Consider the following 22,355-nt stretch of genomic DNA (forward strand, 5'->3'; position numbering starts at 1 on the left):
GCCAATAGTAGTGGAAACAAGTGTTTTCCATAGGGGGTTAAACACTATGGAGAGCTTGACACAGTTTCTAGGCCTTCGGATAAAGACTGAGCTCAGGAATTGGCTGCAGTCTGTCAAGACAAAAATGACCTTGTGATCTCTGATTTCTGTGTCCTGCTCTGCCCTTTCCCATTGAAAGTCATCAGCTCTTCCAAAAAAAAAACCAAAAACAAAAACAAAACAACAACTTAACAGAAAACCTGGAGGGAGAGCACAAGGGCATCAGTCTTCACAGACCTAAGTGAACAGTGACAATCCAGCAGGATATTTCAGCTACAGTCCTAGCTACATCTTCATCTGCTTTATTTTTGTCTCTTCAGATTGGGTAGGAATCACAGGACTGGGTTTCCATTTCCAGCAGATATAGGGACCCTTTATGAAGAACCTGGATCTGCAGGCAGAACAGTCTAGCACACACTTGGAGAGAAAACAGAAACAGATGTGCTGGTTCTTCATCCCATGTTGGTTCGTGCTTCCTAAGCACAAGGTGTTGCCTATTTCTTACCATCACCTGGGAATTTCATCTGGCTAATTCCTCATTACTGAAGGACACGGTGATGCTGGAGATGCCTTTTATCCCTGATTTTCTCTCCCTCCAGTAAATTATGGCTTATATGGAAAGAGCTTGGACATTGCACGGGATCAGCAGTGCCGTGCAGCTGCTGACGTTTGGCCGGTCTGGCATTTCCATCACTGTCCATCACACCATACTTTCATGCCTTGGCCTGGCATTTTCAGAGATGATATGTTATTTTTTTTTTTTTTCAGGTGGAGCTGACCCCATTCGTGGCTCCTCATCTGTTTGTCCTTGTGCTAATAATTAGAGCAGCAAGAGGCTGGGGGAGCACGCCTGGCCAGCCTGCTGCCTGGGAAAGCAAAACTCTCTTGCCTCAGGGAGGGTTTCATCAGCCAAAGGAGATACTGCCAAAAAAAAAAAAAAGGAGAATAAAACAAAAAGTAAAATGGCCAGCAGCCATTAGATGGGTTGTGTCTGTCACAAGGACAAAATGTATCTTCACTCAGTTCTTGATAAAGAGAGGGAATGTAACACCTCCATTAAGGAGCAATCACAGAAAAGGTGTGGAGGGAAGGAATTACAGTATGTCGAATCAACAATTTGATGTCTCGTGCTAAAAATATGTTTTAGAGATTCTGACTCCACTCTCCTACATCACCATCATCAGGAGTCATTTACTTGGGTTTAACAGGATGATATGTTTGAACCAAGAAGGAAAATCTGTTTCTAACTGAATTACTAAAAAAACTCTGGGTTTTTTTTTCCATGCAGGCTTCTCAGTAAATGAGTTTTAGAGTTAAAAAGCCCACCCAGCCTTCAGCCTGGCCTTACATCAGTGGTTTTGGGGGTTACTTTGAAGAGGTGTGCGCTCACTGGGTGTATTCCTTGCTATGGGGATGCTCCAAGGGAATTAATTATGGCATTGCTATCTTGTTGCCCATACTAGGGAGTGGTGGTGGGTTAAGGAAACTGAGTGTATTTTATTATTTTCCTAGTCTTGCTTTTGCTCCATCTATCACCTCTCTTGATTCTTGATGGGAAAATGGACATGAAAACATTTGGTTAGTCGGCTACAGACCAGCCCATTACCACAGAAGAAGCACTTCACCAGCAAGAAATCCCCAGATCAAACCTTCTCACCCAGAATAAAAGCCCATTTCCAGCATATTATCATTACTGGTGGCTCATGGGGTGGATGTGATGGGACAAGCCCTGGCTTGATGTTGGAGATGAGCTTGCAGGAGAGAAGATGGTCACTTCAGACCTACGAAGCCAGCACCTACTTCTCCCACACCTACCTGAACAGGTAGGACAACCACTGGGAAAAAAAAAGGAAAAAGGAGGATTTCTGGTCCTTTGTCTTTTTATAGCTCAAAACTTGCTGGTTAGTGGGTCAAGAAATGCAATTTCCAAGGAGCCACCACTGTGTTGGAGTGAACAGGACCTCATGGTCGCAGCTTACCCTGAACCAAGAGAGAACAGCTATTTCCATTCCTAAGTGAATTGCTCAGCCAGAGCCCCATGTATTCTGCTGCACCGGAACATGATTGACTCTAAGACAGAAATATCCCCTTTCTTCACATGATCCAGCACAAATCTCTTTAGCAGCATCATTGCGACTGAGTTTTTTGATTTGGTGAATCACAGCAACCTGTCCTTGAGGTTCCCCACAGCTCTAGATGGCCAGGGTAGACCTACACCCCTCCAGCTACAGCAATTTCCTAAAAGATTCGAGGCTTTTGTGGTCTGGAAGAAGCCTGGGTAATTTTTTTTTGAGCCACAGATGATAATAAAAGCAGTCTTGTTTGTGTTGCATATTTTAGGCACTGTGAAGGTTTTCCTTGAGAGTTTGCATTGCTGAAGGTTGGAAAAAAAAATCAGTCTTATGGTTAATGTACCTTGAGGCCTTTTGGGCTCATCAGTGCAATTTGTTTCTTCTAGTTGTCATTAACCTGCCTATAGTTGGTTTGTGATCTTGATTTAAAACCAATGAAGTCTCAAGTGGAAAGCCTGGTTTAATTTTCTTGGGAGCTCATAGACTCTCTACTCAAGCTCTCGGTAGCATATTATAATACTGAGAATTAACTGGAGTGCTTTTTCTTGTACCCAGGCAAGGAAAAGTCTGGACTCAATGTGTAATAAAACCAGAATGATACCTACAGGATAAAAGGCAGCATATACCTTGAACCAGCATGGTGAATATATATGTAAGCAATTTGGTTGGAAAGAAAGGACTCATATGCATCAAATAGAAAAAATAAATGTTGTTCTGGTGTTGGGTTATGGAAACAGAGGTAGGACGAGTGCTTAGCTGGGGAAGTTTCTGTACCACAGAAATAGAACACGTGCATTATTTCCAGGATAAAGCCACACATTATTCTGCTGGTTACATGTGGCGAATGCTACGTGCCTTTGAATGGAGGTCTGGTTTTACTCTGGTGTCGGATCAAACTCACCCCTGGAGCACTCTGGATTTACACCTGTGTACAAGGGAGCAGAGGTTGGCCATGAAGAGCCAGAGGGAAATGGCAAAAGGTGAGATGTACAGACACGTTTTTCAGTTTACCCTATGGTTTTTTTTAATCGTTATTAAAGTTTTATAATTCTCTGAGAGCTTGGTGTCAAGGCACAGACCAGATGATTTCGTGGTCTTGTGTTGGGTGATTTGCTGTATCTTAGGCTAAAGATAGGATGAGGGGCAATGGACACAGACTGAAGCATAGGAGGTTCCTTCTGAATATGAGGTTCCTTCTGAATATGAGGAGAAACTTCTTTACTTTGAGGGTGCAAGAGCCATGGAACAGGCTGCCCAGAGAGGTTGTGGAGTCTCCTTCTCTGGAGACATTCAAATGTGCCTGGACACATTCCTGTGAGATCTGGTCTGGGTGAACCTGCTTTAGCAGGTGGGTTGGAATAGGTGATCTCCAGAGGTCCTCTCCAACCCCAACCATTCTCTTGTTCTGTGAAAGAAACTGGAGATATCCTCCTAGAAACTCTGTTGCCATCCCAGAGGGACATAAAGAGTGAAAGAAAAAAGCCGTTCCAGAGATGCTCCAAGCCTGTGCTCCCTTTCACCCCTACCTCAAGACTCAGGACTTGGCCAAGAGCACCAGACAGGAATAGAGGGGAGTGATAAAGGAGGTTTTGCCCCATGTTGGGAATGGCAATTTGCCATATCCAGTGACATCTGTACATCTACTGCCCTTTGGGGCAAGCCTTAATTCCCCCACATGTAATTACAGCAAAGCGCAGAGGTCTGGCTCCTAAGGAGAGTGCAAAACATCTCCTCCTCTGAAACCCTTACAAAGCCCAGGGTATAGCATGGAAACAGTGAGAAGGAGAGGGACCTTACCTAACAGGAGGGAAGGAAGACATCAGTCCCTGCTGCTTTGGGGAGCTGGGGGCGATCAGCACCAGGGTGCTGGCACCAGGGGTGGGCACCTCCCTGGCTCATCACTAATGGGGTCCTTGGCTGGGGCCAACCAAAAAAGACCCTGGCTTCACACTTGCCACAGTGATACAGTTTGGTTCAGCCTCCTCTTTGCGGGAAGGTACAGAAAACAGCAGTGAACTGAGGCTTTTTAATCCATTGATAAAACCACTAAAGGGGATGCAGGCTGTGGGCAGCAGCACCCAGGGACCAGGCTGTAGAGAGGAGCCAGGCTATGTGGTCACAGCAAGATGCTGTTCCTCCTTCCCTCCATCCTTCAATATCTCCGTCTCCTCATCTTTCCCTGCCTCTATCCATCCCTTCCTCCATTTCTCCTTTCATCCTTCCTTCAATCTCTTCATCTCTCCCTCTTTGCCTCCATCCCTCAGTTCCTCCCTTCCTTCCTCCCTTAATCCTTCGATTCTTCCTTCTTCTTTCCCTATCTCCCTCCTTCCCTCCATCTCTCCCTCCATCCTTCCATCCCTCCCTTCTCCCTCCATCCTTCTTTCAATCCTGCCCTTTCCTCATCTTTCCCTGCCTTTATCCATCCCTCCATCCATCCCTCTGTCCTTCCCTACATCCCTCCATCCATCCTTCCTTCATTCTTTCCCTCCAACCCTCCTTCCCTCCATCTCTTCTTCCTTACATCCTTCTGTCCTTCTCTCTATCCCTTCCTTCACCTTTCCTTCAATCCCTCCATCTCTTCCTCCTTTCCTCCATTCCTCATCCCTCAGTTCCTCCCTCCTTTCCTCCCTTCATCCTTCTATCCTTCCTCCTTCCTTCTCTTCATCCTCCCTGCAGCCCTTCCAGCCCTCCCGGGCCTTTTCAAACAGGCTCCCCCATTCAGAGGGGATTTCTCCACGCCAGGCCGATCAGGGGGATTAAAGAGCAATTAAACCCGATAAATTATCTGCCTGAAACATTTTTTCAAAGTGGCCACTGTGCTGGAGCAAAGTCTCTGTCGCTTCATTTCCCCTGTGAAGGGGGATCAGGGCAGATCACACCCCCTGACCTCCGCCCAGGCACACCGGCAGCCAGGGACCCCACGGCGGCACTGCGCTCCCCTCGCCGCACCCCACAGCAAACGAAACCCAGCCTCTCCTCCTCTTCTGTCAGGGCTTTCGCCTTTAGAAAGCATGAAGGATGTCTCCCAGGCTGAGGCAAGTGAAGCAGCAACGGGAGCAGCCTGTCTCCTTTAAGGCTAAACAAACAGCCTTTGCCTCCAATGCTCCCAGAAATGGTTGTCCTAATTTCTCTCCAATTCGACATTCTGTGGCTGCTTTTGTGAAGGCTCCAGCTACCTCTTGCCTCAAACGCTTTCTGGCTTCTGCTCAGTGGCAGCAGCCAGAGCAAGGGGCTTTAACAGCAATAACTTGGAGCGTCACTGGCTTAAATAAAATCCAAGCCTACACTGGTCCTCAGGGATACTCGAAAACACACTGTGGTTTCTAGCTGGGTGCTTTGAGCTAGTGTCTGGTCTTGGGCTGTTATATCAGTCCTTCCCCTCTGCTCCCTCACTCAAAGGTCGTAAAATTTCTGCTTTTGAGCCCTGTGCTATTGCTCAACTCAGCTGCCAGCAAGACCCACCTCTCCTCAGCCCAGCTGATTACCGACCACCTGCTCTCAGCTACAACAGATCTCTGCCTGCTCCCGTCACACAGGTTTATCAGGGAAGGGGGTTCAGCCCCATGGAGCTACTCCAGATTTGGGCTGATGTAATGAGGAGCAGGATCCAGCCCCCAAGCCATGATCATTGATTTCAGTAAGGAGGTTGAACAACCGCACTGCTGGCCCTTGCACTTTGTTGGTTTTCTTTTCCACATCTTCAGTCCATTAATTAGAATAGGAAAAGATGTCAAGACAAAATCTGATGCTGCATAAGTGCCTCATATTAATGGATGCTATAATGTGCCATGTTAATGTAATACAGCATGCTTAAGGCAATCCGCCCAAAAGCTCCTGAAAACAATACTGCTGTAAGTGGAACACAGCACCGTGTCTATGGCCTTACAAACATGTGGGAAGAGGGGAAAGCAAGGATAAAAACAGTTTCTGATAGTCTAATTGATTGAAAATAACTATGAGGTCAAGGATCAGACCGCTAGGAGTATGCTTTTAAAGATGCTAAATATGTTGGGGCTTTACAGCGCTGTGCAGCTGTACCAAGACTTCACATCCTTTCTGGAGTCCCTGGTGTAGAAGCCCAGCTCTTGTCTCTCATGTCCAGTTATTCAAAAAGCAGTTTGACCAAAACTGGATTGCTCAACTCTCCAGAAAACAAGATCACCCTCTTCCTCTGATCCTCCTGCTCTACCAACAACCTTGTTGAGTCAAAATACCACTGAGTTTATAAACACAGAACTAGCACGTGGAAGAGTTCTGCAAAGACGATATCCAGCTAAAGAAGATGACCCAGTGGTATCCTCACTGTTTGAGCTGATGGACATCTCAAAAAATATCCTGAAATACTCATTTAGATTTAAAAAAAAAAAAAAAATCAGTTTGCTTTGTCTGTGTTCTTGCCTCATTTGCCTTTACTTTCCTTAGGTGGCCTGACAGAATAATCACCTGGCTGGAACAAAGAGAAAACTTGAAGTTAGAAAATATCTCCAGAAGTCTGACCTGGTTCTGACAGCACTGTCCACCCCTTCAGGGCAGACCAGTGCTAACATGAGCCATGTGTCCAGCAGCACGGGTCAACGCTGTGAAACACTGCACGCTCCTGTTGAACTGTTTATGGATAACCCATGGGCTGAGAATGACTTGAGGAATACGCCCACAGACGGTGAAATTCTCCCTGTCTTCTATGCTGCATCTCTGTGAGCTACACACAGCGCCCTTCAGTCTAGAGGCACCTGAAAGGTACACACACTTTTCCAAGGACACAGGAGTTGCTGGGCCTCTGTGCTGGCCTTTTGCCCCACCTTCACTATTGCTCACACAAAACCAATATGTATGAATCTACTTCATCCATATTTAGGGAAGACCTTTGATCATCAGCTGGAAAAACTGTGAACTGGAGGCTGCTCTGTTGTTGTAGGGCTCATGGTGTAACTCAGCAGTGTTCCAGAGATGGAGCCTGGATGAGATGCCTGATCAGGAGAGAGGACTGTGCTGTAGAAAATGCAATGAAGTGATTCACCCGAAGACGTGAGGAAGCCTGTTGCGAAACGCAGATTTCATCCTGAACTTTTCTTCTCCCTTTTCTGGCAGAGGTGGAAAATTAGCATTAGCTGAGAGTATGCAGATATTTAGGGGCCAAAACCACTTGAAAACAAGCTTTCTGCGGGGGTATGTGATACCAGAGGGGGCCAGGGTGTGAAGCATCACTTCCCACCCAAGACCATCCGTTTCATCTCATCCACTTCTTGCTTATCCTCTGCTCACCAAGAAAACCATTCTACCCAGCATGCCTCTCCCCACTCCAGCAGCCACCATCGCAGTTAACATGACAACATCCTTAAGTGTAACAGCCAGGAAAACCCAGTTGTCTCTTTCTCATTTCTGTGACTTACACCCAAATTTCCTCTCTGGTAGTTCTTCATCTTCTTCATCTTCCTCTGCTGGGAAGCTTTTGGAGGGCTTCTCCTGCTCCTGTAGTCATGCTCTCAGGCAGAGTCTCACTGGGATAACCCAGCCATCATCACAACACTACTGCTACTGGGCATAATAATGCTGCTGGGATTATTTCCCTTCTACTATAACTGATTCATTAAATTGATTTCACGAGGAACCGCTGTTCCTGCTCACAGCACCGTCTGTAGCACGCTAGGAGTGTACAGCATTATTTACATCTGTGTTTGCCCACACCACAGCTGACTGTACCTCCATACATATTTATAGGAGCAGTGCGTATCTGCAGTACCCAGTCAATTCTCAGTGAGAATTGGCTTTATGGTCTATCCTGTGGTTTTGTATAAAACTGGTGATGCAGAAAGGTGAGAGGAAAAGAAAGGACAAGTTCCCAGTCCACACGAGCCGCTGAGTTTTGCCAGAATGAGGAGAGCTCACACAGCTGGGAGGGATCTCACAGAACAGGACAGTTTCCAGATGCTCCATGGCACGTAAGTCCCATAAGTCAGGGGAGCTGTGATCAGGCTGTAGGAGCCACCTCTGCACAAGCTAAAGCAGCTCCAATGCCTGCAAGAAAAAGGGTGAATGGATTTATTATCCTCAAGCAGTTGTTGTGGCAGGCAGAGCACTGAGTGGCATCTCCAGTGGGCATGACTGGGCACTGGCTACCCATGTTGCAGCAGGATGTTTACTGACTGACAGTAATAAAACCCCAAAACAAAGCAAGTTAATGTCAGTAATTCCCTCAGACAATTTAAATGCATGTATTTTAGGAGTGGAGCAGCCTCACACACACCCCTCCACATTCTGTGCTCGCACATGCTCTCCAAATATTGAGAACAATGTGACTGTTGCACTTTGGAGAAGAAAGCGATAATAGATTTGGGGACTGTCAGAGACAGGCAGAAGTGGCAGACCACCGGCTACGCGCTACCTAAATGTCACAGAGCCCTGGGACTGCGAGAAAGGGTGGGAGAGATGGTATGTGAGCATCCTCTCTGTACAAGCATGGAGGGACAAAGCAACGTGTTCAGGGTCACAGCAAGAACATGGCCACCTCACTCACGTCTGCCTCAAGTGCTGCACACTGCAAACGTGCCACATCTTCCCGTGCAGCCCAAGCAGGGATGTCCCTGTATCTGCATCTTGACGATTCTCAGGTCTCAGTGTGGTGATGGGGTAACTGCACAGTGCTGCTCTTGGAATCCTGAATGGGTTGGGCAGATGTGGTCTCCTTTCCATCCTCATCCCAGGAGGAACCATGGCCAGTCCCAGCTCTCCTTCCAAATGCCCCTCCTCTGGGACAGGGTTCTGGAGAAATGTCCCAGCCACTCACCTGTGCTGGCAGCACCCCAGGAGCAAGGAAAACATCACCACTGGCACCTTCTCTTGCCATGGTGGGGGTCACTTCTTACCAGGGAGCTCCTGAGCACAGGAGATGGGCAGTCCAGGACCCAAACCCCTGCTACGAGGGATGTTTGCATGTGTCTTAGCAGTGTAAAAGACGTTTTCTGTCCAGGGTGTGACCGGGGCTGCATCTCCCTCTCCTTGCCTTCCTGCCGAAATGGCCCCAGGCTCCTGCACAGGGCAGGGCTGAGCACAGCCCCAGTTTGGAATTGATGAGAGGAGCTGGCTGTGCCTGCCCAGAGGGGCAGTGGAACGGGAAAGGGGTTTGGCCAGGCAGAGGGCATTGCTGGGGGGGGTCGGAACGCAACTGCCTTTGTCGGCGTTGATCCTGGAGACCCGGAGCTGCTGTTTCTGCCTGAGACCAAGCAGGGTGCTGCCTTTGCCTTTGTAGGGGGGCAAAGAGAAGTGCTTCAGCATCCCTCATGCCGATTTGCCTTTGTCATGGACCATTATGCAGCAAAAACTGCAACCAGCATGGATGGATGGCGAAGAGGGAAGGGAGGGTTGGGGGCGATCGCTTGTGTAGTCCTGTCCCCTTCCACCGCTCAGCTCCCCTCCACACAAACAGACGGCAGCAGCCAGCCTCGGGGAGGGGGCACGGCCTCCTTCTCCCAGCCCCAGCGGGGAACAGGACTCCCCATAGCCATGGCCCTCCGCAATCCCACAGCCTTCTGTGTCCCACCGCCCGCCTGAGACGGAGCTCTGGAGGGGCCGCTTCCCCCACCGTGCTGTTTCTTGCTGGATGACCCAGAGGATGTGAGGTTTTGGGCATTGAAGCAAGGGATTTCACTTCTTTGCATCCAGTCCCTTCTCTGACAGCTGAGTCTCCTCCAGCCCCAGCCCCCAGCATCGCCCCCCCTTGCCCCTTCCCCTCGGCAGCCCTTCTCCCAGGTTTGGGGAGGCTCCGGCGCTGCTTTCCCTGCGAGGTGGAAAGATCGCTCCTTTAATCTCGTCCCTAACCCCGTGACCTTCCTCCCTTAAGGAGCTTTTCCCCTTCATGTCACTGCTTTTTAAAGCCTCCTTTACAAATAAAAGCAATTTCCTTTTGGAACTGTAACTATGACATGGGGAGATGCGCTCTTTTTTTTTGGACAATGAAGGGGTAAGAATGGGGGGCCGGCTCCCTTTTGGAGTTCGTATTCGGCCGGTTCCGTGTGTTTAGATACTTTACATAAGACAGTAAACATCGGGCAAGTTAAAAGCTTTAATTAAAAAAGGTGGTGAGCAGGACAGGGAAGGAAAAGGGGGAAAGAAAGAAAAAAAAAAAAAGCCTTTCCATTTACACAACGACTTAGCGAAGCAGCCCCAGACAGACAAGATAAATACATGCCGGGAATCCACGAAACCTAGAGGACAAAGATAGCGAATAATGCGATATCTACCTACGGAGGGCAACACCTCAGCGCCGCGGTACCGTGCGCTCCCGCAGCCCACCCGACCCTGAGCCCCTCCGGAACGGCTGGAGCCGGCCTTCGCCCCTTCTTCCCTCCTGTAAAAAATCCCTGCCAGGAAGGCAGGGGGGATCCCACTCTTTCCACTGCCTCCCCGCAACTGGGCTTTGAAGTTCCTGAGGGTTTTTGTTATTCTCCCCGGCCCTGCCTGCGGAACTGGCAGGTCCTCAGCTGCCCTTGTCTGGTCACCCCGGCGGTATTGGAGCGGTGCAACGGAGCGGAGCCGGGCTCTGATCGCTGGGCTGGCAAGGGGCTCTGCCCGGCCCCTGCCCCAGAAATAGCGCACGGGATGCTCCGCGGTCCGGCACGGCCCCGCCCGCCGAGCCGCCCCCACCGCCGGCCGCCAGAACCCGCGGGCCCGTTGGGCGGGTGCGCTCCCCGCGGAGCCCGGCGGGAGGGGGTGGCCGGCGGGGGCGACCCCGGCCCTGCGCTGCTGCCGCCGTCCTCCGGCTTCGACGCTTGGATGGGCAAATCGTAGTTTGCAATAATCCGAGGGACCGGCGGGAGCCGGTGGTGAAGGGACTGAGGAAAAGGGGAAGGAGAAGGGAATGGGAAAAGGAGGAAGGGAAGAAGGGGGGAAGAGAGGGAGAGAGAGAGAAAGAAAGGAAAGGGAGGGAGGAGGGAAGGAAAGAAGGAAGGATGGAAGGAAGGAAAACGGAAAGGAAAAGAAAAGAAAGGAAAAGAAAGGAAAAGAAAGGAAAAGAAAAAAGAAAAGAAGAAAAAAGAAAAGAAGAAAAAAGAAAAGAAAAGAAAAGAAAAGAAAAGAAAAGAAAAGAAAAGAAAAGAAAAGAAAAGAAAAGAAAAGAAAAGAAAAGAGAAAAGAAAAGAAAAAAGAAAAGAAAAGAAAAAGAAAAAGAAAAGAAAAATAAAAAGAAAAGAAAAGAAAAGAAAAGAAAAGAAAAGAAAAGAAAAGAAAAGAAAAGAAAAGAAAAGAAAAGAAAAGAAAAGAAAAGAAAAGAAAAGAAAAGAAAAGAAAAGAAAAAGAAGGAAGTTGTTCATCCCGCCACTCCAGCCTCCGTTTCTCCGGAGCCGGCCCGCACGGAGCCCGTTCTGGGGGCGTGGGATGGAGACCTCGCCCCCCCGGCCCCTCGGCCCAGCTTCTCCCCGCCCCGACGGACTCTCGCTGCTCCCCGCCGCTTTCCAGGCCCGGCGGCCGCGGCGGGGCCCGGCAGGGCGGGGCGGGGTGTCGGGCTCCCAACAGCGAGCGGGTGAAGATGGGCAGAGCTGCAAGCGCCGGGGCAGGGCGGGGGTCGGGGCTGTTTGTTTTCCCCGATAAACTTTTCCGCAGAGCAAAGAGAGGCGAGGACAAGCATCCTCCCTGTCCCCTCTGCATCCAGCCTGAATCCTGACTCAAGCGTACAGCACTTCTCTTTTCAGGGCAGCCCTCGCTGAGTATAGCGGGTTTTGTTTGTTGGTTGATTTTCGGGTGTGTTTTGGTATTTTTAAAAATCCGGGAAACACTGAGAAAATTAAGTGAGCGTGTGCACCCAGCGTGCCCAGGCCATGTCTCCGCTGTTGCCTCGGGAGGGGTGAGGGGGGCACCCCAAGGAAAAGTGCATCCTCATCGGGAGGAGTCAAACGGCCCCATAGCCCGGCCGAGCCCAACAGCCAGCACTGCCCTCCCCGCCTCTTCTGCAGAGGGACATTATCCTTGACTGCCCCTCACTCCGGGCACCATCCCCACAACGGGTCCGACCGGAGCCCCCTTACCCGCGGCTTGAGGGAAAGCCTCGGGCCGGCTCCACTGGCCGGGGAGGCCGGGAAGCGGCAGAGATCCCCCCTGCACCCCCTTCAGGGCTTGCCCGACCCCGCAGCCCCGGCGATGCGGGGTGAGCTCCCGGTCCGCAACAGCTGGAAAACAGCCTTCGAGAGACCATAAAAGTTGATGATCCTGTGGGGAGCTGGAGTGGAAATTACCCAGTTAATTAGAGCGGTGGCTTTATTTTAGCTGTGAGTAAATGCCGAGGTGTAAATCCAAGTGAGTTTAGGGGAATTAGCTGCCTATGCGGAAAGTGGAGGAGCAGCTCCCCGCACCCCACTCCAGCCCTTGCTGATGCTGAGGTCGGTGTAGAGTTGCTGAACTTTACCGTCACAACAGTTTCTGTTGTGTCTGTACAGATTAACTCCTCCGAGTCACGGGAGAAGCGGCGAAGCGTTCCTCAGTCGCGATATATGCGCGTGTGCACGCTCGTGTAGGTGCCGTGTACCTGTATATAGTGCTTGAGTGTAAAACCGGGAGTTGCATCGTGTTGGGAAGATTAAATAAAAAAGGTTTCAGCGAAGTATTTTTACACTTCTTTGAAGCTTTTCTGTTGCACAGCTCCAGGTGGGGGAGTGAACGGCGAGGCCGGCGGTGGCCCCGGCAGATCCTCCCCGGGAGCCGGGGGACGCGCTCCCTGCCCGGAACGGCAGCCGGAGCATCTCGTGGGGGAACAGGTGGACCGGGCGAGGCTGAACTGGGCACATCCCACACAGCTGAAGGAGGTAGAAATTGGGGGCCGGTTTTCTCCCTCTTTGCAAAGCTTCTGTGGGTGTGAATGAAAGACACAGGCGGTTTCTCTCACAGCGGTTTTTTTTCTTCTTCCTTTTTTTTTTTTGTTTTGTTTAGGAGAGAGCACAAAGTATTTCCTTGCACAGGCCAAAAAAACTTTTCCCGCAGGTGCCTGGAGTTTTGTCTGGCTGCTCTTCGGGCTGGTGGGTTCGTAAGGCGACGGTTCGACAGAACGAAGTCCAGGCGCCCCGGGGAGGGAACAGGCACCCAGTGCCACCCAGTGCCACCCAGTGTCCTGATGAAGACCCACTGGCCCCGGGCGACCGGACCAGGGCTCCACCAGGGTTGTGGGCGCCGGGCTGCACTGCAGCGAGTACAGCCACCTCTCCCGGGAAACCTCTTCTCTTCTCCTTTTCTTTTCTTTTCTTTTCTTTTCTTTTCTTTTCTTTTCTTTTCTTTTCTTTTCTTTTCTTTTCTTTTCTTTTCTTTTCTTTCCTTTTCTTTCCTTTTCTTTCCTTTTCTTTTCTTTTCTTTCCTTTTTTCTGTTCTTTTTTTCCTTTCTTTTTCCTGTTCTTTTTCCTGTTCCTTTTCCTTTTTCTTTTCCTTTTCCTCTTTCTTTCCCTTTCCCTTTCCCTTTTCCTCTTCTTTTTTCCTTTTCCCACACCTTCCACATCTTTCTTATCTGCACCTTTTCTTTTCTTTCCTTTCTCCTTTCTCCTTTTTCCTTTTTCCTTTTTTCTTTTTCCTTTTTCCTTTTTAAAAATTTTTCCTTTCCACACATTTCTTTCAACACCTTTCTCTCCTTTCTGCACCCTTCCTTTTTCTCCTCTCCTCTCTTCTCTCTTTTTCCTCCTTTCTCCTTCTCTTTCTCTTTCTCTTTCACCTTCTCCTTCTCCTTCTCTTTCTCTTTCTCTTTATTCTGCCAACCAACATCATATAATCGGGCTCTGGGCTGTCGTTTACCTTCTGGTCCTCCACCGAATTTGGGCGAAAGTCTTTGATGGTTATTGGTATCTGTTCGTTTCCGACGCGGGCTGGACGGCTGCCCGCCGCCCCAGCGGAGGGGCAGATGTGTGCTCTGCCCTGTGGGGGGCAGGGGGGGTAGGGGCAGGACGGGGAGCGGACAGGGGCAGCGAGGGGACAGGGCCAGGGGCAGAGGGAGGGCAGAGGCAGGGCCAGGGGCAGGGCAAGGCAGGGGCCGACTCTCACATCCCACCCGCGCACCCTCCCTCCCGTGGGAGGTGGGGGGTGAATTTACCCCCCGTCACTCCCTGATGCGGACGGCGGCCGTGACAGCAAACCACTTTCCGAGTCAGGACACTGACATTCAGCCTCATCCGTCCACTTCCAAGCATGCTCCGTGTCCTGCGCCGGCGCCCGCTGCCGCTCCGCGGGGACCCCCGGCCGGGGCCGGGCTCTGACCTCGCCACAAGCCAGTCACAAAATTTTCGTGGTCCTGCAAGAAAGTGGAAGGCACGCTTTCCAAACCCGTCCTTTCACCTCCGTTGACGGGCAAGCCTTGCCCGCTTGAAGCGGAGGGGGTGCCGGAGTGCGAACAGGGCGGCCGCAAAGCGTCCTTGGTGCAGCCTGTCGGGGGGAGGTATTTAGGAAAATCTGGCAGGTTTTAATTTTGATTTTGGGTTTTGGCAGTGCAGTGAAAACCCGGCTGCTTTGGTGGAAATGCAGCCGTGATGGCTGAGCTCACCGGCCGGCCGGTTCCAGGGGAAGCATACCCGGGGCTTGGCGAGGTTCGCTGCTGGTTTTCCCCCTCCCAAATCGACACGGGACCCCAGGAAAGGCTGAGCCCGCAGACCTCCGGGCAGCGCCTGGCACACGGCCGGCAGCACGGCCAGCCCCGGCGGAGGGGAGGGAGAAGCAGCGACCTCTCCCCCGTCCTCAGCCACTGGCTCCAAAGCGCTGGCAAAGCTGCCTAAAAAAGGTATCGCTCGGAAATAAAAGTCGATGCCGGGTGTAAGCGGGAGGGAAATGGAGGCAACCGCCGGGATGCGGCGGTGTGCCCAGGCTGTGCCCGGCCGGTGCCAGACCTCCTCCGGCGGCAAGGGCAGAGACTGGCTGAAAACGAGGAGGAATAGACGAAAACCCGGTGAAATTTAGTACATGCCCACGTTTTGTGGGCTATCATCTCCACACTGGAAGGACGGGGAGGTGCAGACTCTCCCTGGGATTCCCCCTCCTGTCTGGAAATTTAGGCTTCCCAGCACCTCGGGGTTGGTTTTTTGTTTGTTTGGGGTTTTGTTGGGGGGGTTTTTGTTTGCTTTATTTTGGGGTTTTTTTGTTGGTTTTTTGTTGTTTGGTTTTTTTTTTCCGAGAGTGGGCGAAAGCTGTGGGGAGGATTTGCTTAGAGGAGCGGCACGAACGGCTCCGGCCCCTGCCCGCAGCCCGGCCGCGAAGCTGCACGCAGGCAGGCGGGGCTCGGCCGGCTGCTCCCTCCCTCCCCAACACCGGGCTCCTGGCTCGTCATCCCGCTTCTAAACTTGTCAGTACCAAAAGTACCGAGGAAAAAGCACGGTGCGGGTATCCGCACGGGGATGCTTGGGGTTGTGCTCACATACTCGCCTGTTTGCAGGAGGGAAAAAAAAAACCCACATATTTTTAATGAATAGCAGTGCGGAATGAGCTTCGTTGAAACTGTGAGAGGAGCGCAGGGAAAAGAAATCTGGATGGTGAGGGGAGAGGTGACTTCTGGAAGCATAATAGCTGCAAGGAGGGACCGAAGCAAAAAAGCAAACGAAGCCAAAGCCCCATTTTCAATACATCTCTCCCGGTGACCCAGAGTGGTTCCCGAGGAAAAGTCCCCGCACGCCGCGATGCCGCTGGCGGGGCGCCCGCAGACCGGCGAGAAAACGTGCTGCCGGGGAATGTTTCTACAGAGATCGAACTCCCAGATAAAAATAACCTTGGAGGGGAAAAAAAAATAGATCATTCAGATTTCCTCGGTTAGGTATCAGATCACCCCTTCACCCCTTGCCTCCCCCCTGCTGCCTCTGCATACCTGAGGTGCTGGATTATTGTCAGAGGACAGGCAGATGCAGTAATTGTTTTGTACAGCTTTGTTTATCTCCTACTTTGGAGTTCATCTTAGGAATTCTCCTCCTTGTCCTATGTAGGGGTATAACTATCCCCGCGAAGGAGCGGGATAACGAATGGGAACGTTACCGTGGTACCGGCAGAGCGGGCAGGTAACGCGGCTTCAAGGAGGTTTGAAGTTTTTATCGGTAACTTGGGTCCGCCCGGGAGCGAAATATTTGAAGTGCAGCACCTTGAACACGTTTAATTATGGGGTAGTAGCAAAGCGAGAGCTTCCAAGTAATTAGAAAATACTTCTTGGGAGACAGGCTAATCGCTTTTCATGGGGCGCTTAAAGAAATTAACCTCTAGGTGCTTGTTTGAGCAAAACAACTTTGGATCAGCTAGAGCTGGTCTCTCTGATGGACCCGATCTTCTGAGAAATACAATGGAAAGGGGAAAATAATTTTAAATAAAATAAGTATGAAAGATAAAAGGGAAAGAACAGGGAAAAGAAAAGGGAAAAGAAGACGAGGCGAGAAACGGCTCGCTGTCCATTTCCCCTCGAGGTGGGGAGCGGTCCATGTCACCCGCAGGGAAGCCTCCTCCAAATAAAAATGTCACTTAGTGGGGAAAGCCGGGGGTCGGGGCGCCGCGGCCACGGGAGCTGAGCCCCCTCGGGCCGGCTCTGCTGACCCTCCGCGGGGCCGCGGAGCCCCTCGCCGTGCGCCCCGTCGGGGCGGTGACAGCCGGCAGGCCCTGGGGAGGGATAACGGGTCAGCTGGGGGGTAGGACCCTGCGCCCACATCTTCGTCCCCCTCCTGCGCCCCCCGCGGAGGATCCGTGCGCCTCAATAGGCTCAGCCCGTTACTCCCTCGGTCATCCAGTCGCACTTTACTCCTTAATTTTGTTCCGGGGTATTTCTCCCTAAAGACAAAAGGCAAAATAACAGCCTCATCTTTCCCATCCCAAGGAAGCAGGGATTTTTTGGGGGTCCGCAGGGTGACGGGCAGGCGTTTGGGGGGAAGTACGGCTCCGCGCTGCCGTTTCGGGAGCAGGAGGGTGAGATCAAAGGCTCCTGTCCGGCTGCGGGAAGGACGAGTCAATTACCGAACCGCGCTGCGGGGAGGGGACTCGCCGAGCACCCCCTCCGGGCAGCCCGCAGGCACCGGGCAGGGCCCCATTCCGACCCCCCGGACCCCCTTTGTATCACGGCCGCTCGCTTAATATTATTTATGCATTTCTGCAAGGAATTGTGGGATGCCACCCCCCCACCCCCCCCGGTAAACAGCATGGCAATTAAAAACCCCAATAACCCAGTGTTTTGGGGGATAAGGGTGGGGGGACAGCGCTACGCCACCCGCGGCGGGGCACCCCCCCAAAACTCCGCTCCCCCACGCACATCCCCGTGGCGGCCGGGCCCGGCTGGGGGGGAGGGGCGTGGATGCTGTCACTTACCGGAGCTCCCCGCACCACGTGTGCGCATGCCCGCTTTATCATTGGCCCGAGGCACGTGTCGAAGTGCCCGGGCCGGCGACGTCACCGGCGGGGGCCCCGTTAAAACCTAAAGGACAACAATCCGGAGTGGAAGTGTCCGGGCGCGGCGGTGGCGGCGGCCGCCGGGGCGTAGCGCAGCGCAGGGCGGGACGCCCCCCCCTAGCCCCCCCCCCCCACCCGCGGCGGCCCCCGCATGTGCGGACGCGGGGCTGCGCGGGGCGGCGCGGGGCGAGGCGCTGCCGGCCGGAGCCCCGCGGGGCGCCCCTCACCGCCCTGCCCTCCGCGGGACACCGGCTGCTGAGAGCCCGCCTCCACCCCGCCCGGCACCGGCTTCTCGTTTTGCTTTACCCACCCCCCACCCCCTTCCACCACAAAAATTGTTATTTTTATTATTATCATTAGTTTTTTCTCCGCGGGGGCGGCGGATGAGGCTCGGCGGCGGCGGCGGCGGCGGCCGGGGGAGAAGGCGGCAGCGCGCCGCGGGACCGAGCGGCTGAGCGGCGGCAGGAGGCGGAGAGCGGCGGCGGGAGGACCGGAGCCCTTGTGTTTTTATTTTTGGCAAAGTTGAAACTCGTGGAGGCTCGGCTGCTGGCTTTTGGGTCTCCCTGGTTTTGTTTCCTTGTTTGTTGTTTTTTTTTTTTTTTAAATTGCTACTCGATTTTTTAATTTTTTTTTTTTTTCAAACTCTGGATTTTGAATGCCGGGCGCGGCCAGGAGAAGCGAAAGCGAATAGACACCTGTGCGTGCGTGTATATATATATATAAATATATATATTAAAAAAATAAAATAAAGAACAAGCGACTGCAACAGCAACAACAAAAAGCTCTAGGCAGCCGCCCGACCGGCGGCTCGGCGGGCAGCGGAACCGTCGGCGGGGCCGGCCGCGCAGCATGGAGGAGGGCGGCCGGAGCCCCCGGGAGGAGGCGGCCGAGCCGCAGGAGTCCGGCGGCGACGCGGAGCCCGGCGGCGGCGGGCGGCGGGGACTGCTGCTTCCCCCCGGCGACCCCCCGCACCCCCACCCTCACCCGCACCGCATCACCAACTTCTTCATCGACAACATCCTGCGGCCCGAGTTCGGGCGGAGGAAGGAAGCGGGCGGCCCCGGCGGAGAACCCCGGCGGCCCGGCGCGGAGAGCCGCCGCAGCCCCGCCGCGGCGCCGGCCCCCGGGGCTCCGCTCCCCGGCGGCGGGGCGGGCTCGCCGGGCCGGGGGGAGGGCGGCCCCGCCGGGCTGGCCCTACACGGCGCCGCCAAGAAGGGGGGGGACCCCGCGGCGCTGGAGGCGGCCCTGAAAGCGCGGGGGTTGAGCGGCGGCGACCTGTCGGTGAGCTCGGACTCGGATAGCTCCCAGGCCAGCTCCAACGCCGGGAACCAGCCCATGCTCTGGCCCGCCTGGGTTTACTGCACGCGGTACTCGGACCGGCCCTCCTCAGGTAAGAGCCGGCCCGCGGGGCCGGCCCACTTCCCACCGCCGCATCCCCCTCCTCGGGCTCCCCGGCGCTCCTCCGCCCGCCTGCGGGGCCGGGAAGGCGGCAGGGAAAAGGCCCCGCTCCCTTCTTCCCGCTCTTTCTTCTTCTTTTCCTTTGCGGGAGGGGAGGTGTCTTAAAAACGCACGAAAATGTGGGGAGGGGAACGGCTGGCTGGGGATGCGCGGAGCCGGAGGACGAGGTGGGAGCTGGGGGTCTCCTCCTTCCCGCTGCCGCGGAGGAGCTGCGGCCACTCGGGCTCGGGGCATTTCCAACCAACTGCCGGGTTTTATCAAAAAGGGAGGAAAAAAATCAGGCTTTGGGCTCCCTGCTCATCCTCCCTGCGAGGTGCCCTTCTCCCTGCCAGGAAAATAACTCCGCGCTGTGTTTTAGGGAGAGGAGGGTGGATTCACACAGGCCTCGCCTTGCTTTAGTTATTTTTTCTGTTTAGCCAAAAACAATCCGCGACCATTTATTTCTCTAGAAGAGGCCTCGGAGCGGTCGCCGTTTCGTTTCTTTCCTTTAATTTCTCCTCATGTGCTGCAAGTCAGTTCTGGAGGGGCCGGGGGACATTTCCAAGAGCCAGGGAACTTCCTTGGCAGGGTCCGTCTCCTGGCAAGGGCTTGGGCAGAAGCTCCTGAAATTATCGATTAAAACACTGGGAAAATTTAAAAATAAAAAGCCCAGGAGTAAAATGTCCTTTTACTACCACAGGGAGAGAAGGGCTGGCCCCGACAGATTGGTAAAACCTTCCCTAAAAAGAAGTAGAAACCATCGGGGGAAGGCATGGGAACCATCACGAAGAAGATCTGTTCCCATTAAAAAAAAAAAAAAAAAAAAAAAAAAAAGGAATAAAAAAAAACAAAAAAGGATTTTCCTTTTACAAAAGCAGCGAGCTATGATTTTTCACCCGGAGAGCCGGCCAGCAGAAGGAGGGATTGTAGGACGAGTTGAAAATTAGTTCCTAATGTCTGAAAACAAACTCTTACTCGGAGGTAATATTCAGGGCTGAATTGGAATTTACTCCATTGTTCTCCAGTGCTCTCCTTTGTTAATATTTAATTAACATACATCCTCACAATGGCTCGGCCCGGGCAGAAAAGGCTCCTTGTGCTGCCGAGAATAATATTCCCGAGAATAATCCCAGTGATTCGGATCGGGCCGTGCAGTGCCATATGGGCACTGCAGCAAAGCGGCGGATTTCTTCTCGCAGTGCAAACAGGGGGGAGCTGATTTCCATTTTTTTTTTATTCGTGACTCACCAAGAAAGAAAAAAAATGAAGAGGTTTGCTAAAAATTTAAAAATAAAAAATAAAAATAAAAGAAGAGGTGTCCTTAAAATAATAAATGTTCTGCTCAGGGATTTAAATTTAGCTCCGTGCCGCTGCCTCTGGTGCAGGCTGTACTTGCCGGGCACCCCCGAGATTAAAAGGGTCGGTAAACGTGTTTGTGGCCGGGGTGGAAGGGGCTGCGGAGGGAGCGGCGGAAGAAGCGCGGCCGGCCGCGCAGCCGGCGGGGGCTGCGGGGGCATTCGCGGGGAGCTGCGGCTCCCGTTCCGCCTCCTCCCGAGCATCCTCTGGCAGCGGAAGCACAAAGCGAGATTTATTTTTCTTCGGGGGGGTGGTGTGGGGCGGATGTCCGTGGGGTGCGGGGGAGCGTGGGTGCCCCCAGGCGGGACCGCGCCCGCGGAGCCGCCCGCAGCGGAGCGCGGCGGTGTCGGTGCTTCTCCTCTCTCCCGGCCGTAGGTCCCCGCTCCCGCAAACCAAAGAAGAAGAACCCCAACAAGGAGGACAAGCGGCCCCGCACCGCCTTCACCGCCGAGCAGCTGCAGAGACTCAAGGCCGAGTTCCAGACGAACCGGTACCTGACGGAGCAACGGCGGCAAAGCCTGGCCCAAGAGCTCGGGCTTAACGAGTCCCAGATTAAAATCTGGTTCCAGAATAAACGAGCCAAGATCAAGAAGGCGACGGGCAGCAAGAACTCCCTGGCAGTGCACCTCATGGCCCAGGGGCTCTACAACCACTCCACCACGGCGAAAGACGGCAAGTCGGACAGTGAATAGCCAAGGGAGAGGGGGGAACGAGGGAGGGGGGGAGACAGGGGAGGGGGGGCCGTTTGCAGTCAAAGTTTATATAATGCAATAATTTAATTAAAAAAAATAAAAAAGAAACATAAGGGCCAGTGTATAAAGATTATACCAGCATTAATAGTGAAAATATTGTGTATTAGATATAATTCTGCAATATTCTATGTATATATAATTTACAGGTAAGGTGGTGTAAAAATCCAAGATATCTGATTATAAAATATTTTTTTTGGTTTGTTTTGGTTTGGTTTTGTTTGGTTGGTTTTGGTTTGGGGGGTTTGGGACGGTTTTTTTTTTTGTTTGGGTTTTGGTTTTGGCTTTGATTTTGGTTTTTTTTTTTCAGTTGTATGGAGATTTTAGATGCTATCTTTATGATTTTTTTTAATGCTTAAGTTACATTTTTATAGACTTAAGCGCTGTTTTAATGGACATCGGACGCTGTTTTTTGAAATTCAAAAAAAAAAATTAAAAACAACTTTCGCTGAAGTCCAAAGATTTTTATTGCTGCATTTCACACGACTGTGAACCGAATAAATAGTTCTCCTATTTATTCTATGAGTTTTACCTTTTTTCCCCACCCCTCCCTTTTTATTTTCTTTATTTTTCTTTCTTTTTAATTTTTTTATTCCTTTGTAATTTTTTTTTTTTTTTTTTTTTTTTTTAGTGGGGGGTTGTGTGTGTCTGGGCCTGGCTTTGGGGATAGACGTGGAGAATTCAATTTAAAAAGGAAAAAAATGTAGAGAAGTAAGGATAGGGAAAGAAATCTCAAAGCACCGTCTTGCAACATGCCGAGAATCTTTTCCTGAGCCCCTGGTCCCTCATCACCCCCAGCGAGACTCACGGGCGTGCGTGGATGCGGGATGCAGCTGTGGATGCGGGATGCAGGGGTGGGGTTAGCATCTCCCTCCCCCTCCAACTTGTTGGGAAAACTTTGGGAACCCCCCCAAAAAAGTGGGAGACGCTCCGGGATGCGGCTCCAGCCCGTGGTCGCCTCCCGCGGAGGGGGAGCGGGGCCGGGGGGCCGGTACCGACCCGCTGCCGCCCTCCCAACCCCGCTCCCCCTCGGCGGGGGGAGGCCACGGGCTGGGGTCCGGCTCTGCTCCGGCATCTCCTACCCGAAACAATCGGCGGAGTTTTACCCCCGTCCCCCCAAATATAACGTGTTTGTTTTCCCCTTCTTCGTCGACATCCCCATCCCACGGCATGGTCCTCGCTAGCGCGACGCTTCGTGGCAGCGTGGGGGTGGGTGTTTCTCCCCACGCCTCCCCTCCCCACACAGATACCTCCTGTAATCGGAGTTTTTTGGGGGGTTCGACGGCTTGGGCTGCGTTTAACACGTTTTTACCCGAGCGTGGTGTTCCCCCTCCCCACG

The 22,355-nt window shown here is 52.5% G+C and overlaps 1 protein-coding gene across 1 annotated transcript; it reads left to right on the plus strand.

Moving 5' to 3' along the window:
* The first annotated feature begins 17,608 nt into the window (after window positions 1-17,608).
* On the plus strand, window positions 17,609-20,963 carry EN2 (engrailed homeobox 2). Its single transcript, XM_065629152.1, has 2 exons — window positions 17,609-18,864; window positions 20,643-20,963. The coding sequence occupies exons 1-2, from the start codon at window positions 18,324-18,326 to the stop codon at window positions 20,957-20,959; spliced, it is 858 nt and encodes a 285-aa protein (XP_065485224.1). The 5' UTR covers window positions 17,609-18,323; the 3' UTR covers window positions 20,960-20,963.
* Window positions 20,964-22,355: the final 1,392 nt, after the last annotated feature.

Source organism: Caloenas nicobarica, chromosome 2, assembly GCF_036013445.1.
Source record: "Caloenas nicobarica isolate bCalNic1 chromosome 2, bCalNic1.hap1, whole genome shotgun sequence".
Classification (NCBI taxonomy): domain Eukaryota; kingdom Metazoa; phylum Chordata; class Aves; order Columbiformes; family Columbidae; genus Caloenas; species Caloenas nicobarica.